Source organism: Emydura macquarii, unplaced genomic scaffold, assembly GCF_026122565.2.
Source record: "Emydura macquarii macquarii isolate MOO-44397 ecotype Brisbane River unplaced genomic scaffold, CSIRO-AGI_Emac_v2 contig_915, whole genome shotgun sequence".
Taxonomy (NCBI): domain Eukaryota; kingdom Metazoa; phylum Chordata; order Testudines; family Chelidae; genus Emydura; species Emydura macquarii.
In genome coordinates, this window is record NW_027131052.1 from 1,946,610 (window position 1) to 1,964,362 (window position 17,753).

At 62.9% G+C, this 17,753-nt stretch overlaps 1 protein-coding gene across 1 annotated transcript in view; it reads left to right on the forward strand.

Annotated features, from left to right (window-relative positions):
• The window catches only part of LOC137149927 (receptor-type tyrosine-protein phosphatase epsilon-like), a 46,287-nt gene that overhangs the window by 17,824 nt on the left and 10,710 nt on the right, over positions 1–17,753 (forward strand). Inside the window, exons 5-19 of the mRNA XM_067543579.1 lie at positions 1,441–1,623; positions 7,082–7,402; positions 8,095–8,192; positions 9,441–9,633; positions 10,054–10,165; positions 10,426–10,681; positions 11,470–11,509; positions 12,413–12,521; positions 13,683–13,750; positions 14,000–14,148; positions 14,487–14,574; positions 15,351–15,421; positions 16,003–16,039; positions 16,619–16,716; positions 17,491–17,607. Of these exons, the coding sequence (XP_067399680.1) occupies positions 1,441–1,623; positions 7,082–7,402; positions 8,095–8,192; positions 9,441–9,633; positions 10,054–10,165; positions 10,426–10,681; positions 11,470–11,509; positions 12,413–12,521; positions 13,683–13,750; positions 14,000–14,148; positions 14,487–14,574; positions 15,351–15,421; positions 16,003–16,039; positions 16,619–16,716; positions 17,491–17,607 (1,940 nt within the window). The remainder of the gene's footprint in view (positions 1–1,440; positions 1,624–7,081; positions 7,403–8,094; positions 8,193–9,440; positions 9,634–10,053; positions 10,166–10,425; positions 10,682–11,469; positions 11,510–12,412; positions 12,522–13,682; positions 13,751–13,999; positions 14,149–14,486; positions 14,575–15,350; positions 15,422–16,002; positions 16,040–16,618; positions 16,717–17,490; positions 17,608–17,753) is intronic.

Consider the following 17,753-nt stretch of genomic DNA (forward strand, 5'->3'; position numbering starts at 1 on the left):
GAAGTACTTTGCCTCATCGTTAGAGAATTTCATCTTGTTCAGTTCAAACCAGGTTTCCAGTTTGTCCAAGTTGTTTTGAATTCTAATCCTGCCCTCCAACGTGCTCCCAGCCCCTCCCAGCGAGGTGTCATGTACACCTTTTATAAGTACACTTTCCACCCTATCACCAAGTCACTCATGAACATATTGACTAGTACCAGACCCACGACTGACCCCTGTGGGCCCCCACTCGATACACCCTCCCAGTGTGACAGCGAACCATTGATAACGACTCTGTGAGTACGCGCTTTCAACCTGCTGTGCACCACCTGATAGTAACTCCATGTAGAGCATGTTTCCCTAGTTGGCGTTTGAGAATGTCAGGTGGGACGGTATCAAAGCCGTACTAAAATCAAGATCTGTCACGTCTCCTGCTTCCCCCATCCACTAGGCTAGTAACCCTGTCAAAGAAGAAATTCAGTTGGTTTGGCATGATTTGTTCATGACAAATCGGTGCTGGCTATTCCTGCTAACCCTACTGTCCTCCAGGTGCTTACAGAGTGATGCTTTACTGATTTGTTCCAGTCTCTCTCCAGGGGCACGGTTAGGCTGACTGGTCTGTAATTCTCAATCCACTTTGGTCTCCCTTTTAAAGACAAGCCCTATATTTGCCCTTCTGCAGTCCTCTGGGACCTCCCCCGTCCTCCAGGAGTTTTCAAAGATAACCGCGAATGGTTCTGAGATTGCGTCCGCCAGTTCCTCAAGCAGCCCAGGGTGAATCATGCTGAGGTCCTAGAAGGGCTGTTGCCAGAAGCCGCACCCTGCTCCCACCATTTGGCTGCTGGCTGAAGTGGTCCCTGTGTGTAGTCAGGGTGGAGTCTGGGATCCTTCGGGTGAAGCTCTGTAGAATTACAGAGACAAGGCGGATGAGGTGATCTGTTTTATTGGGCCAATAAGAGAGATGACCTCACCCACCTTGTCTGTAATATCCTGGGACCAACCCGGCGGCAGCAGCCCTGCAAACAAAATACAGAATTAGAGAAACATGAGCTGTTATCATTTCTCTAACTCCATCCACCTCCCCCCGCATGAGATTAGCTGAAGGCTGGATCCACGTTTCAAAGGCGAAGCACGGCCAGGCCATGAACTATTCTCTTTGCCAGGCAGGGAAGTTGTATCTAAGGGCTGAAGACAACACAGTGGGACCCCACCGGCCTCCCCCCGCTCAGTTCCCAGCACGTGGCGTTGGATCCCGGGTGGGTGATGAAGGCCCTTGTCACAGTGATAATGGGCCATGGCGTGAAATGTGTTGGTGACCAGACAGCACGGTCCAGGCCCAGCCCCTGGGGACGGGGCAGCCAGCCTGTGCTGTGGTAACAGCAGGCATGGCTCAGCCACGGTGCCCGGAGAAGCCTCCATTCAAACCGTTTCTCAGACCCATCCTCTTACCCCTGTGTACAGAGAAGTGCAAAGCCCCAAAGACCAGGGACTCCAGGGTCCAGTTCGACCAGACGCAGCAGTTCTACAGCCCCGGGGACTCGGTGACGTGGAGCTGCCCTGCAGGGTACCAGCCCTCAGCGCCTGAGATCAGCTGCACAAGTAGCGGGAGCCGGAGTGAATGGAGTGGGACTGCCGCCTGCACAGGTGAGTGTGAGCCGCTGGAGTCAGCGCGATCACAGGGCTCCGGCGTCCCCCCCCCCAGCACCTCACAGCTCCCGAGTGACCGGCCCTCACACCCCCGCCGTTCCCATGGGCGTCCATGTTGGCGTCTCAGCCTCTGTGCTAGTGACAGCTGCCCCCTTGTCTCTGGCCCTGGCAGCCTCATACCAGGCTCCCTCAGCCAATAACCCGTCCGGCGTAAAACACGGGCCCCGGCCAGCGTGGGGAGAGGGCAGCACCCTTGCAGAAAGCGTCTGGGGTCACTGTGGCTAGGATGGAGGCAAGGGAGAGCGTCCCGACAGGGCAGGGCTCTGTGGGCCCAGGTGAGACCATTGTTACCTGCACACGGGGGCACCCCACCTTTTCCTCCAACCCGTAGGACTCAAGGCATAGCCCGGTTAAAGCACCTCCACCCTTCCCAGTCCATACGGCTCCGGGAGTAATTCTCGGCGGGTTGGCAGGGCCTTTTACCAGCGACGGAGCCTGACCCAGTAATCTCCTTATTCTCTGTTTATTAACAGCTACCAAAACACAACACACGCCATGCACACAATGCTCCCCACTCCCACTGAGCCAGACAAACTGCTCCTGGCAGCCAGTCGGGATCAGATCATCTGGGGACTCCAGCTGCAGGGTGTGGCTGGGGGGGGTTGAGTTCTGGCAGCTCTGACCTGGGCTGGGCCCTGGAGTTAGGTTCCTAAGATCTACCTTTTGGACCCTTAGTTGATATAGTTAAAGCCTGGGTCCTGCTTAGCTGTGCCTTAGCCAGTCATTTAAACTGAAGTGCTACAAACTCCAATCCTAGCCCGTTACGAACCTGTTCTTTAACCGCTCCCAGCCCACCACCTTCGCTGGTTTGAATGGTGCACCATTAATAACGCACCAGACAGAACCAATCAAAGCAGCAGACAGAAATCATTCAGCTACACAATAGAGCAGTGGGGACCCTAAGACAAAACACTAAGACGTGTAGATTTTACACCCACAACAGCTGGTCGGTGATTCCTGGCCAGGCAGAATGCTATCTGTAAGCGGGGGAATGGGCCCGCTATTGTGGGGAACTTTCCTTGCTTGTACACTGCCCCAGTTCAGTTGGCTAGGAAAAGGATCTGAGTCCCTGCTCCCACTCTCTTTACCCAGAGGCCCACCTGACCTCGAGGGCTCCCCTCCCGCTCTCCTGTGTGGTGGGATGCCAGTAACTCCGACAAGGCTGGGCCCAGGATTCCTAGGGTTCAACACCCAATCTTGCCGTGGTCCCTTAGGGCAGGGGCTAGGGTGTCCCCACTCCGGGTGCTAACTCTGCACTGGGCACTTCCCTGCCCCACTGATCAGTGCACACACTGCAAAGCCACACACTGTGTTACACAAACAGCAATCGAACATCAAATAAAAAAATAAGAAAAGCGGAGAAAGGTGAAAGGCAAACACCCAGCACTGCCCCTGGCCCGGGGCACCACACACAGTGTTTCCGGGGTGTGAGGGAGGTTCACAGTCTGTCACACGTCACAGGCCCACTGCCCAGGCCCTGGCTACGCTGCAGGGACGCAGAGTCAGACACTTGCTCTGGCAGTAGCTGCACACTCCCAGGCTCCCCCTGGTTCTCCCCAGCCGCTCACCGCACCCAGCTTCTGACGCTCCAGCCCCAGCTCCTGCTTCACTCTGCTCAGTGCAACTGCGCTAGGCTGGGCTCTCTGGGATCCCCTCTGGTTCTGGTGCTGTGGGTAGGGTCGGGTCAGCTCAGCCCAGCTTTCTGTGCTCCCCTTCCAGCTGCTGGCTGCTTTGTCCTTGGCTCGGGGCTGCTCTGCCCAGCCTTGCAGCTCCAGCTCACAGGGAGGGCTGGACTCCCCCCATCACCCTCCTGGCTCCCTCAATGGTCTGTCTGCCCTGTCAGTCAGGCTGACCTGAGCTGGCCTCTCTCCACTGCCCCTGGGGGCTGAGTCCCTTCCAGGGTCCTGCTTCCTCCAGAGATGCCAGCCAAAAAGACCCACTCAGTTTCAGTGAGGGGCTAATAGACCCCTTACATATCCAAGCACGTTGCCGTTAAGCACCCTGAGATCTGGTCCCTGTCTGGTGGGGCAGGTACCATTAGGGCACCGGCACCTTCCTACCAGCCCGATCTGACACTGTCTGAGGTGGAGCTGGGACCACACACGTCGTAGCTCGCGGTTCTGTCTCTGCTCACATGGCCTCTGCTGCTCAGCCAAGAACAAGGCCTCAGAGCGCACAGGGCACAGGGGGCCGGGGTGAAGCAGCGAGAGCTGGGACCGGAGGGACCCGGGGACGAGGCAGAGACGCTCAAGGGGCGGGTTGGGAGGAGAGTGGAGAACTTGAATTCAGCCGTGGCTGTGACGTGACCCCAGCTCATCGGCCCGAGTGTGGGGCTGATCGGGGGGGACAGGTCCTCGGGGAGCAGCTCCAGAGGCAGGCAGGGGCTGGGGGGCTGGGGATCTGCCTGGGGGTTTCTCGGGTGGGGCGCAGAGGAGGCGTTTGCCTCTGAGGAGCTGATGTTACCCAGGCAGGTGTGCAGGGCCCGGGTGCGAGGGGCAGGTGGGTGGCTCAGGACAGACTGGGCTGGATGGTGACCCTGGGGCAGGAGCTCAGTTCCATGGCGATGTGTGGGGCACGGGGACGCAGACGGACGTGGGGGGGTTTGTGTTCTGGTGTGTGGGGGCGGGACGTTGGCTAACGGGGAGGAGGAGACACGGCGGGATGAGGGGCACAGTGCGGCAGGGGCGTTACGCACGCAGTGCCAGCAGCGGGTGATCCCCCTCCCCGGGGCGGCCCAGTCCCGCCAGCTCTGCCGGGAGGGGAGGAGCCGTCGTGGTGCGGGAGGGATTTGCTGAGGCAGGATATTTCTTTCCTCCCAGGGGTTTGTACGACCACGGCAGCAGACTGGCCCCCGTCGCTCGCTGCTCGCTCCACACAGACCGAGTTCACCGTTGGCGAGGGGCTGCAGGTGTGGTGTCGCCCGGAGCAGTACGAGAAGAGATCGTTTTTGATGCAATGTACGTACAGGGCCGGGCGCGTGGCGTGGGACACGCGTCGTGTGAGCTGCATTGGTGAGTTCCCCACACACGGGCTGCAGGACGGGCTGGGGGGATTCGATCCCAGGCACTGAGCTCCCCACCCAGGCTCTGCGCCGGCAGGAGGCCCGTGGGTCGCAGGGAGGGGGACGGGGTGGGGGTCTCTGCTCTCGTTCATCTGACCCCACTGCTGGAGAGCGGCACACGGGCCAGTGCCCAGCTCAGCTCCCAGCCATCGGGGTGGGCGCGGGCCCTGCCGATCCCACAGGCCCTGGTCCCAGCCCTGCGGTGCCATGGGCCCGAGGCAGGAGAGCCCCAGGCTGGGCAGGGGGTGAGGCCCCAAGGACGTCGCGGGGCAGAAACGTTCCCCAAGGAGCCTAATGGCTGAATCGTGCCCTCGCCACCCCCAGCGTGAGCTGCCGGGGTCAGCCCCACCCCGCCGGACTCGCCCAGTGTGTTCAGAGCCCTGGTGCCTCCACAGGCTGCCGGGTCCATTCGTGGCCCAGCCCCACCAACGGGGGCAGAGGATCCCTCGGGTCGCCCCAGTGGGAGCCGGGAGAGCCCTGTCAGACCCCCACCGCCTCCAGGGCTGCACCAGCCGGGCCTCGTGCTCTGCCCCTCGTTTTCCAGGGCCCAGCCGGGCTGGCTCCACCCCTCCCTGACTCCAAGCCCCATTGTCTCTGGCAGAGAAATGCCGCAGGCCCCAGTGGGACGCCAGACTGCGGTTTGAGCCAGACCGGCCGTTTTACGGCCAGAATGAACGGACGAAGCTGAGCTGCCTTGGGGATTCCCAGCCTTCGCTCCATGAGATCGTATGTGTGAGACGGGGTCAGAACTGGGATTCCAGGAACGCCTGGGCTGTGTGGGACAGCCGGCACGCAGGGCGACTTCTCACAGAGGACGTTACCTGTGTAGGTAAGTGAGGACACAGCGGCTCTCAGCTCTGGCCAGATCCCTGCTCACGTGGCAGGAAACCCAGCTGGGGTGTGGGGTAACTGAGAATTGGCTGGGTGCGCACAGAGCAGGGGCACCGGGAACACCCCAAGGCCGGTTCAGTGCCGGTCCCCTCCCGGCCGGAAGACAGGGGGTGCGGCTGGGAGGCTCCAGCCTGCACCAGTTCCCAGCTGCAGTTTCAAACCCTCGGAATTGAACCAGTTTGACCCTTGGAAGGAATCTCGTGTTTGCCGCCAGCCTAGTGTGAGTGAGTTTCCTTAACACGTCCCATGCAGCTCAGAGGGGGGGGTCACCGGAGTCCCTGCAGGACACACATGGCTGATAGCCAGAAACCCCACACTGTGCGCTGAAGCCCTGGGTCGGAGCCCCCAGGAACTGGGCTCAGGAACCACTCGGGCGCAGCCAGGCAGGTCTAGTGCTCGGAGTCTGTCCCCACCTCGGGTTTCCACACACCAGCGCAGCCGCCCCCTGACCCTGGCCTCGCCGCGTTTAGTCCCTGCTCTGCCTGAGCTCCCCCTTTAGGCCCCCCTGGATGGGACCCTGGGGAGCCCCACACACCCCGAAGGGCCAGGAACCCGCCTCGCAGCCAGAAGTGACTCTCAGCCAGCGCGGGAATCAGAGGGTTTATTAGTTCTCAGGGTCACAGGGCAGAGACTTTGTTAGCAGATTAATTAGAAGTTACAGCAGTGACCAACCAGGGAGCCCCAGAGCCCATTCTCAGGCCCTGCTCCCGAGATCCCTTACGGGGGGGACTGACAGACCCTTCCAGCCACCCCCAGAGCCGTCCCCTTGTCCCTCCCCAGTCCTTTGCCTCCTTCCCGGGCATGGTGTCCACCCCTCCTTGTCTCTGCTGCCACAACCCGTTATCTGCTGCAGCTGGTGACCCGGGAGGGCAGAGGGGTCTGGCTATTGTCTGTGGACCTGTGGCTGGGGGAGCCTCATCCGCCCTGCAGTGATCACACAGCTGGGTCTCATCACCGACATACACGAGTCACATATGGGGAAACTGAGGCACACACACTGCACTCAGAGAAAACCCCAAGACTATCTCAGCTTGGTCACCAGCCCTGAGGGATGTTCCTGTTGTGTGGGCGGTAGGGGAGCCGGGTAGTTGTCATTGTCTGTGGCCGTCACACCAGCGCCCGCTCCCCCTGCACTCCCAGACTTGCCCTGCCTGCGGGCACGGTGCCGGCTGGCTGGAAGCCTGAGGCTGCCCCTAATTCCCAGTAAATGGAGATGACACAGAAATAAAGTGCGTGAGTTAAATGCACCTGGTTTTGAACAAAGAGGCGCGGCCCAGGGACACTCCAGATCCCAGCATGCACCTGCGGCTGCCTGGCTTAACGAGGTTGGCCTCTCACCGGCTGGGGTAGGGAGCAGGGGCCGTTTGACTGAACGTCTTTGCAGAGCTCTGTGTATCAGGAAGGGGCGGGATAGTAACACTCACGTTGATGCTCGTTCTCTAGGGACCCCCCAGATCAAACCAGGGGGCCTGGAGGTTTCACCCACCACCATCAAACTGCGCTGGACATGCAGCCCCGCCAAATCCTGCCAGGGCAGCTGGAAGATACACGCCAGATGCCAGCCAGATGGATCCTTGTCAGGCCCCTGCCCGAGACCAGCGGGCACCAGAGAACAGACGTTACAAGGGGTGGAAGGGACACTAACATGCAGTTCCCTGCAGCCCTTCACTTCCTACATTGTCACCATCTCTGGGGGCTATCCAGGGACCAGTCCAGCCCGCAACACTGTCCTGTATAGCCAGCGGGTCAACACGAGTGAGACAGGTAGGGCAGGCGGGTGAGTGGTGCTGAGCATCGGGGCAGGTGGGTGAGTGGTGCTGAGCATCGGGGCAGGCGGGACCGTCGCTCTGAAGCTCTGCCCTGTATCTGAACTCGCTGACCAGACCTAGCTGGTGGCTGGGGCCCTGCCTCGGGATGAGGGGCATGGGGAGCCTCAGGAGAATGGGGTGTGGGGCTCCCCAGAGGAAAGAGAGCCCCCCAACCCCATCTCCCGCTCCATCCCCCCATCTTCTCAGCACGGGCTGCCTGTGGGGAGTGCCTAGAACCAGAGGGCTCGTGGGGTGGAAATCCCAGCCCCCAGCGAGTTCGGGGCGCTCTGAGGGCCCAGGAGTGTCCTAGCCCAGCTGGTCGGCTCCCCAGCCGCTCCCCCCGCCCCCAGCAAACCATCCATCCAGTCCCGTTCCGGTACCATGCCCCTCACCGCTGTGTCTGAGCCCTTCGTACAGCCTGCGCCGGGACAGGAGGTGCTGGGACAGGAGCTGTGCATCTCCTCTGCTGCCGGGGCTGCCAGCTCCTCGTACCCAGCCAGCAGCATCGCCAGGAGAGGGGGCAGGGCCTCAGCACCTGCTGCAGGAATTGCCAGAGCGCTGATCCCTGGCCGGGAGCCCCTCCAGTGCTCTGCACACTGTGGCTTGTCCCTGGGCCCGGTCAGTGACCTGGGATTCCTCTGCTTTCAGTGCCAGACAGACCTAAGACTCAGCCGCTGGATCTCACCACCAGAACCGTGAGCTGGAAGGAGCTGCAGCCCTGCAAAGGGACAATCGTCGGGTACCAGGTACGGGCAAGGACTCGCTAGGCAGCCTCTGGAGGGCGTCTCAGCCCGGGCACGGCCTGAGCAGGCAGACGCTGAGTGGCAGGGACAGCGAGAACGGGAGGGAGCGTCAGCCGGCATCTTCCAGGCCAGGTGCCAGTCTCCATTTCCGCTGCCCCTCCCGGAGCGCCGAGCCCTGCCCCAGAGCGAGGGGCACCTGGCCCCATCTCCAGCTGCCCCCTGGCCCTGCCGGAGCTTTGATCCTTTGTGGACAGTTGGGAGTTTAAAACTCCCCCACCCCTCCCGTCTGCAGCATGCCCACACCTGGCTCCATGCCCTGGGCTGCGGGCTCTCACCTGTCTGTCTTTGCTGCCATCCAGGGAGTTGCTTTTCACTGCAGTCCCTGGCGGGGTTAGGTCTTGGTCACTGCCATGGTGATCCTGGGCGCGAGGGAGCAGATGGGGGCTGTGGTGTTTCCAGCCTGCAGGTGACGCTTGGCTTCGTGTTTTCATCTCCACTGAGCGGCAAGGCTGGAGCCCCGGGGGATGGCAGGCGCTGCTGGCAGGAGGGCCTCTGGACGGCCCGTGGCTCTGGAATCCCCTCCCACTTCCGGTCCAAGATAGCCCCGATTCGACCCCTGGCAGGCTCCTTTCTTTCCCGGGGGTGGTTATGGGGGGCTGGTGCAGCCGAGTGCTGTGGGTCACGTTCTGTGCCCTGCCTGGCAGGGCCCGCCGGCTGGGCGGCGTTTGCTCAGCGTGCAGGCGCTCAGGGTCAGGTTTGGGCACCTTGTTGTGAACTGAGAGCAGTGCCGGGTTACGCACGGCTTTGTTTGCACTCGGCTCCCGTCACACCTTGGGCTGCTGTGGCAGGATCCCCGTGGGCTGGGCCTGGGCTCTGGAGGGGCCCGGCTACAACCCTGAGCCAGGGCTGGGGCGAGAGGGTTCCCGGGCCAGTGGCCCCTGAGTAACATCGACCCCGGGCCAGCCCAGCACGTCCCCTGGGGACACTGACAAACAGGGCCCCTGCGAGGGGGCGGCCCTGGGGTGCGACCCACCTGAGCAGTGCCTGTCCTGTGCCCACGGAGCAGCGCCGGCTGCCTCCCCGCTGCGGCTGGTCTGGCCAGCTCTGCCGTGCAGGGGGTGGGGAGTGACGTCCCTGCCGGCCCCAGGGGTGCTCAGCTGGTGCCCTGCAGTGGGGGGCCTGCTGCCCCATGTGTCAGGTGGGGCTGGGGGTCATTATCGCCCCTCCCCAGAGCTGCGTTCCTTTCCCTAGCTGAACATCACAGCCCGCAGAGAGTACAACAGCAGCTTCCTCGAGAGCAAGGTGCTGCAGGTGAATCGGTCGGTCACCAAGTACCGGCTGCACCCCTGGGAACACGGGACCAACTACACAGTGACGATCCAGGGCCTCACGGCAGCCGGCCCTGGGCAGGCATCGCGCTGGGACTTTGAAACCGAGATCTCTGGTAAGGGCCTCCCTGCACCAGGGTAAGTCCGAGGTGCTGAGGATCAGGAGTACAGGCCAAAGCGACCCCCAGAGCTTCCTGGCCTGGCCCCGGCCCCTCTCCTTTCCCAGGGTGCTGTGGCCCCTGGAGAACACGGCACAGCGTGCCCGGCTGAGCGGGCTGCGGCCCACATGGGCACACCTCGATGTCATGCACTACCTCGCCCCCGGGACGGCACAGCACGGCAGGAGCAGGGGATATTTACGCCAGACGTCCTGCCTGTGTTCCTGGCCTGGCCTGGGCAGCACCCCCAAAACGGGCCAGTGCAGACCAAGACCCGGGGTTGGCTCCAGGGCCGTTCCGGGCACTGGCTACCTCTGTCTCCCCAGAACCCCGGCCATGCTGCCTGCTGACGCTTTGCCCTTTGGTTCATCCCTTCAGAGCCGGCCATCCAGCCCGACGTCACTGCCCTGAGCGTCTACGACATCTCCCCGTCCAGCGGGACGGCTGTGCTCCCCTTGCAGCCAATCCCTGGGCTCCATGGACCCATCAGGTACGTGCAGCCTCAGGCAGGGGCCAGGCCGCGTGGGGCGTGTTGCTGGGAAGGTGCAGGCAGTGCTGCTAATGCTATCAGTATGGAGGTATTGTATCGCACCCAAGGGTGCTGCTGCTTCCCAGGTGGAACAGGAAGCTGAGGCTCTTCCCCAAAGAGCTTCTCACCTAAACCTCCAATGAACCCTGCTGATTGCCCTGCGTCCCCCGTTCAGTCCCCCATAGCCCCGTGGCCCCATCTGTCTAACCCCTCCCTTGCAGGGAGTATCAGATCATCGTGTCTGCGATGCAGAACGGCAGCGGAGCAGACGCCTGCCACGCATCAGATCTGCAGCCCTTCAACGCCAGCCTGGAGCGCGCCGCGTACCTGGCCGCCGTGCTCCCCGCGCACAACCTGACGGGCCCGACTGCCTTTGTGCTAGGAGATGGGGCCCGTCACAACGGGTACCTCAACGCTCCCCTCCGCCCCAACAGGAACTACACCGCCTTCGTCCGCGTCGTCAGCCGCTGGAAGCAGGTAGCGCTCTGCCCCGTCACGCTGACCGCTCCCCGGGGCTGCGACGCTCCCAGGCCTGCAGCGGCTTCACTCCAGGCTGCCCGTGCCGCGGTGGGCAGGCTGGGAGGGGGCAGCCAAGGGCTGGGGTATCGGAGATGGGGAAGGCCTGGCTGCCCACCCTGTGCGGTGCCCATCTCCAGGCAGTGGGCAGGATTCTGCTCCCACCCTGCGGTGCTGCAAGGCAGAGACTGAGAACAGCCCAAACCTTGGCACCGTGGAGGCTAGGCTGGGAAAGGGCTGTGGGGCCACGTCTGCTCTGTCCTTCACCCACCGTCGAGTGCCACTGGTCTCTACTGTCAGGGTTTGCACAGCCCAGAGTTCACAGCCCAGCGATGGGGCTTCCAGCACTTGCCCTGGGGAGCTCATCCAGAGGGCGAGGCAGTGCAGGGAGTGTGGTCTAGTGGTTAGAGCAAGAGGCTGGCGGCTAGGACTCCTGGGTTCTGTTTCAGGCCATGCTGTTGGTTTGCTGTGTGACCTGGGGCAAAGTGGATGCACTAGGATGGGTTTTCTCTCATTTGAGCTAATCCTTAGCATTTTAAGGCACCAACCCCCGTCATATCGAGGTGCAGAGTCACTTAGCCCTGCTGTGCCTCAGTTTCCCCATCTGTAAAGTCCGGACAGCACCTTACAGCGAGATGATGTTTGTGCAGCACGCAGTGAGCTGTGCATGGAGGGCATCTATCTCAGGGATCACAGGGCGCTGACAGGAATGGCTGGCTTGGACTCATGTCTCTCTGTCTCTTCCATAGGTGGAGAAATCCAGCTGTGTGCGCTATAACTTCGCTATCGGTAAGCAGCCTCTATGGCTTGGCTTCAACCTCGGTGCCAGGAGAAATCCCCTTCCACACCCTTCCTTTTATTAGGGCTCCCATTTCTCTCCAAGGAAAACGAGCTCAGAGCCAGACCAAGGGGTTCTGCCATGCTGGGGGCAGGCAGCTCACACCGGAACCTGGGGGGCGAGGGCAGCGTCGCTGTAATTCCCATGCGCCTCGGGGTGGGGAGAGCCAGCCCCACCAGGACACTTAGTCTGGGCACTCAGCAGCTTGGAAATCACCTGCAGCCCGAGGGCCACCCAGATGGGCACAAGGGAGCAGACAGCAGCCACCTGCATCTCGAACAGGGAGCTGCTGCCGGCACAGACTACATGTCCCAACATGCCATGCTCAGGCTTGGTCTTCTGATCCTTCCGCAGAGAGCACACATCCCAGTCCTGGCCGTGGGGTTCAAGCTGGGTCGCACGATGCCGGGTGGTCCAGACGACTGGGTTCTGCACCGGCACAGTTTAGTCTCAGCTCTGCCACAGCCCGTCTGTGTGACCTTGGGCAAATCACTTTACTTCTCTCCCTCTCACCCCTCGGGGCAGCGGCTGCCTCCCTGTGTGTGTGCCTGCAGCCCAGCACGGGGGGACGGGAGCTTGGCTGGGGACTCTGGGCACCACCAAAGAATGATATGGACCCTGTCTCACGGGCTGGGGGTGGCCACATGGGTCACACCTGGGGCCTCTGCTCTAGCTGGGGTAACGGCAGGTGCCATGTAAGTGTCAGTCCTGGCTACCCTGTGCCTGGGCGATGCAGAACACAGCTGCCGGGAGCGTGCGCCGTGGTTCTGGCCGGGACCTGCGAGACGCAGGCCGGCTCAGTGACCATGCAGAGTCTGCCCCGTGCCCACTGGTTCTGCTTTTGTTCCTTGCAGGAGCGGCCCAGGCTCCCCCGCCTGGGGGTACGGCCATAGCCGTGGCAGTGCCGTTGCTGCTGGTGCTGCTGCTCGCAGGGGCCCTGCTGCTGTGGTTCATGCTGTCCAGGTCAGTGTGGCTGAGCCGGCCCCGGGGGGTCCTGTCCTGGGCTGGCTTCTGCTTGGCAGCCGGGAACCCGGCTCCTCAGACTGCAGGGTGGGGGGTGCCTAGCGGTGAATCCCGCCAGGGTGTGATGGACGGTGCCTGGTGTAGCTTGTCCCTGAGCGTCGGGGTCAGTACGTGGCTCTCTGCAGGCCCCTGGCTGAGCCAGGCATGTGCAGGGCTTCCCCTTTGCCTCCTGGTGGCGCCCCGTGTCCTGGGCCTGATAACCAGCCTCTGAACCGGCTCTGATGCGGCTGAGGACTGAACGCTGGCACTGCTGGCTGGGCAGGCCCTGGGACGGAGCCTCTGATACCCAATGAAATCCCAGCCACAGGAGGAAGCGACTGAGTCACCGCTGTCCCCAGGGACCTCCCCACGGCGTGTGAACCCAAGTGAGGGGCTCAGCCCCATCCCCGATGCACAGACTCTGACGTCCCAAAACGGCCACCCTGCAGGACGCTGGTCTGCGCCTGGCTGGCTGCCTCAGCGCAGTGGCCATGGGCTGGACAGCCGTGCAGCCTGGCTGCCTCCTAGCCCCTGAGCGTAGCACCGTGGGACAGGGTCAGGGCACGTGGGCAGGGGCTGTGGGGCATGCATGTCTTGCTGGTGTGGGGCAGGAACAGGGCTCAGTCCAGCTCAGGTAGCACTGCTGAGCTGGCTCCTTTCAGCAGCACCTGAGCGACTCATTCACAAAGCACAGCCCCCTCCAGGCAAGACTCCCCTGCTGGTCCAGAAACCCTGGCCAGCCGCTGGAACGGCCCCCGCCACTGCCATCGCCAGAGCCCGGGCAGCAGAGCCACAGACACCCGAAGGACCAGGCAACCTCATGGAGCCTGGCCTAGCCCGATACCCCCATAGCGGGAGGCTGGGGTGGCACCTGATTTGCATGCCATGGCCTGGCTGCTCCTGCCTGTCTCTTCACCTCGGAGGCGAGGCGTGGGCAGGCTGCACGTCCCAGGTGCGTTGGAGCAAGGCGGGGCGAGCGCTGCATGCTGGGGGCCGTGGTGTCTGTCTGTGGCCTGGCTGTGCATGGACTGCCTTTGTCTGGAGGAGAGGCTGTCCCGGGGCTGTCAGGGGGACACGCTGTCTCCTCAGCTGATCCTGGAATCTCCCTTTGCTAATCTGCAGGAAGAAGCGGGACGAGGCAAAGGGCCACAAGAGGAACGGGGCCATCCCCCTGAAGAGGAACCGAGGAGGTACGGGCGGAGCAGAGGCCAGCCCTGGCCCTGTGTGGACATGCTGGTGGCTCCGTGTGCAGGCCGAAGGGTTATAAATCTCTCCCTGAGACAGGGGCCTGCCCTGACTGGCAGCGGGTGGTGACGCCCTCCCAGGGAAGGGGCCGTGCCCGGCAGCGGTGGTGCTGCCAGCCCAGTTTGAATGGCAGAGCTCCAGCTCCGTGCAGCCAGGCCCCAGGGACAGGCTAACTCCTGCTTTCCGGATCCCAGCAGGTGCAAGCAAGCTGCACACGCGGATCCCGGTGGCTGAATTGCTGGAGACTCTGAAGCGGTTTAAGAGAGCGGAAATGGAGGAGGAGAAGGCAGAGGACGACGCAAACCCCGATCGGCCCCCAGTGGGGCGCAACGCGGAGTACCAGGTCGGTGCCAGGACTCATCACACGTTTCAGTCTCACTATGCTCCAGTTTAGCCGGAGGGAACGTCTACATGGGGAAATAGCTTCCCTTTGGGACACTTGCGCTATTCCAGAGTAGCTGGAGCTGTACGGCTTTAGCGCTTGATCCCTCCTTATTCTGGAGTCCCTTCCCTGTGTAGACAAGCCTCTGTTACCCTGCTGGCTGAACTGGTAGCCTCGGTCACAATCTGGCCCCAGGGCCCAGGCGAGTGTGGTGCCCGCAGGCTGGTAGGAGCCTGTGGCGACAGGGCCAGCAACTGAGTGTGCCTAACCTAAAACGGGTCCCTCCTCTTCCCCTGCAGAAACTGGTCTCAGGTTTGCTGCACCCATGCCAAGCCGGGAAGGAGCCCAGCAACCAGGCCAAGAACCGGTACAAGAGCATCATCCCATGTGAGCAGAGCCTCTCCCCACTGCCCTGCAGCGTTGCAGAGTGCTGTGTGAACACTGCCTTTTGCAAAGGAGAAGCTGCAGCCAGGCCAGCTGGGCGGGATCCAGCCGCGCACCGGAGCCGAGCCATGCTGGGCCTGAGTGCTGCTGCAGATGGGAGACCCCCAAGGAAAGCTAGGTGGTGCAGGGAGCAGGGCGGGTGATTCAGTAGTGCTCACTGTCCCCTCCACGTCCGCCTGACCCCGGTGCTGCTGGCGCTGACATGGAAAACGCAGCTCCTCACTCCTGTGGCCGTTGCAGGTCTCCTGGCACTTCTCCCAAGGGCTGGGGTGTTAACTCGCTGTCCTGGTCAAATATCGGCTCAGGTAAATCTGTCCTGCCGCCCTGCATTCCCCTGGCGCCTCCCATTGTGCACGTGAGTCTCTCTTCGTTCGTCCTAAGCCAGATGGCAGTGTAGCTAAGCAGCTGCCACCTCGCACGCCAGAGGTGGCTGCCCTGTGTGGTGGGCAGGGCTGTCATCCCCATTGTGCAGGTGGGGAACTGAGGCACAGAGAGGCTAAGGGACTTGCCCAAGATCACACCGGGAGTCAGAGCAGGGCGTCCCTTCCTGAGAACTCCAGGATCACGCCGACGCCCTGCTGGGGGAGCTGGGCACAGCGCTGCCAGAGGCCCTCGCCCGGGTCCGGGCCCGACCATGTCTGTCTGTCTGTCTGCCTGGAGGGAGAATGGGCCTGGAGCTTGACTGGTCTGTGCAGTGATTGGCCCCCCTTTGTCCGCAGATGATCACGCCCGCGTGGTGCTGCAGCTCGCCGGCCCCGGAGCGGATTACATCAACGCCAGCTACGTAGACGTAGGTGCCGAGGGATGGCTGCACTGCTGCTGCTCAGTGTGGGGAAAGGTGGCAGGGGGTCTGGGGCACACAGGGCAGCCCCACCCTCCTGGCACTGCAGGAAGATGCGCACCCCTGCAATGAGCGACAGCCTCCCTGGCCCAGCCCTGCTCCAGCTCAACCAGGGACTGGGCACCGGCTGCACACACAGGACCCTCCTGCGTGCACCACAGGCGGGGCCGTGTCTGGCTCGCACGCTGTGGGTGACACCAGGGCCAGGGCGCTCCCCCCCGGCATGCAGATATGACGGGAGCTGGCTGCTGTCTCACACCCATGCACTGCCTGAGCACCGGCGTGCGAGCGGCCTGGAGCAGTGCGCTCCTTGTGAAAGTAAAGTGCACTTGGGCCCAGAGAGCCGTGCCCGGCTCCTGGCGGGCGGAGACCTTGGCTAGCGGGGTGGGGGCCGTGGGAACAGGCCCTGCTAGGCCACCCAGGCACATGACCAGGTGGGGCTGGCTGTGGGAAGAGGCATTTCATCTCCCACTTCTTGTTTGGTAAGCATTGAGATCACGTGGCTAACGCTGTTACCGTCTCCCCCGCAGAGTTACAGGAGCCCAGGATTCTTCATCGCTGCTCAGGGTGAGTGCCTCTGGCTGGGGACAATGGGGAGGTGTTGCTTTGTCCAGCGCTTGGCCCTGTGCGGGCCTAGGGGGAGTCAGTCCCGGCCCCGGGCGCTCCCAGTCCAGCCGTTCCCGGGACGCGTGTGTTATAGCCTAACTCAGCCCAGGGCCCATCTAGCCTGGCAGCCAGTTCTGGAGTCTCCAGCCACAGAATCCTCTCCTGCCACATTCCCTTTAGTCAGGCTGGGCCTGTTTCCCTGTCTGGTGGTGGCAGGTGCGATTAGGACAGGATCACCCCGTAGTACACTGCGCGTGTCATTTCAGGAATGTAGGATGTGGCCACCTGCTCCTTAGCTCACGGCTGCCACTGCTTGGCCAAAGAAGGCAGCCTCAGACCTTACACCACAGCTGGACAGCCTCCTCCCGGGCCTGGCCCCGCCGACCTCGGCCCCGCTGCTCTGCATTGCCAGTAGCATGCCAGCTACCCCCCGGTGCGCTCGCTGAGCCCCTCAGTGCCCCGTAGGACGGGTCAGGCGCGTGGCAAGAGGCAGCGGAAGCCGTGCTGCGGGGGTCCTGACGTGACACTTCTCTCCCCCAGGCCCGCTGCCTGGAACGGTGGTGGATTTCTGGCAGATGATCTGGCAGGAGAAGGCCTCGGCCATTGTGATGTTAACTGGACTGGTGGAGCAGAACAAGGTAGAGAACCCAGCTTCCTTTGGGGGGCAGGTCCTCAAGCACCCCAGTCCTCCCAGCCGGGGCCCATGTCAGCCAGGACCTCCCCCAGCCCAGCCAGGCCACGCGGGACCCAGGCTCTCGCTGCTGCTTTTCCCTCTCCCGCATGCGGGAGGGGACGGCCAGCCAGTGGGAGAAGCAGCTCTGGGTGGGGGCCTTGTCCTGGGGTGCCAAGGGGGAGCCAAGCAGAGAAATGAGCGGGAGAGAGTCTGACCTGGACCGGGAACAATGTGTGTGTGTGTGGGGCGGGGGCACTGAGGGAATGATGCGCTGAGAGGAACCCACAAACCTGGGGCGGAGGGAATGGGGCAGTGGAGAAAGAGGGACGCTCCCGGCAGCTAGGGAGAGATGGGAGGAAATTCCAGACCAACCTCCCGGCCCCAGTGCATGAGACAGCTAGGCAGGGCCAGCGATCCCTGGGCCAGTGCACGGGACGGGGCTTTTCCCCTCCCACGCGCGGCAAGGCGGGGGAGAAGCTCGGCGGCCGGCCTGTGCGCCAGGAGGAAGGGCAGGACCGCAGGCGGGCGCAGGGCAGGGAGCACCTGTGACACTGTGGTAACGCCAGACACACCCAGGGCAGGGCCCTCGCCAGGGGCCAGCCCAGGGGTGTTTCCTGCCAGGGGCTCCCCACCCCACTCACCAGCGCACGGCCCCAGTGGACGGTGGGGGCCGCAGAGCGTGGCTGCCAGGACACCCCCAAGGGGTTTATCAGTGCTCAGGGTCACCCGCTGTTAACAGACCAAGTGTGAGCAGTACTGGCCGGAGGGCGAGCGGGCGTACGGGGACCTCACCGTGACCCCCCGTGAGACGCACCCAACCACGGGCCTGGTCACGCGCACCTTCCGCCTGGAGAGGGTAAGGAAGCGGGGCGGGCAGGGGGCAGAGCCACGCTGCTCGGCATCTCCTTGGGCTTCACCAGCAGCCCGGCAGCGCTGCGGGGCCCCTCCATGCCCCCAAGGATTCCCCAGCGCTGTGGGGCAGGGGTTGGAGGTCGAGGGGCT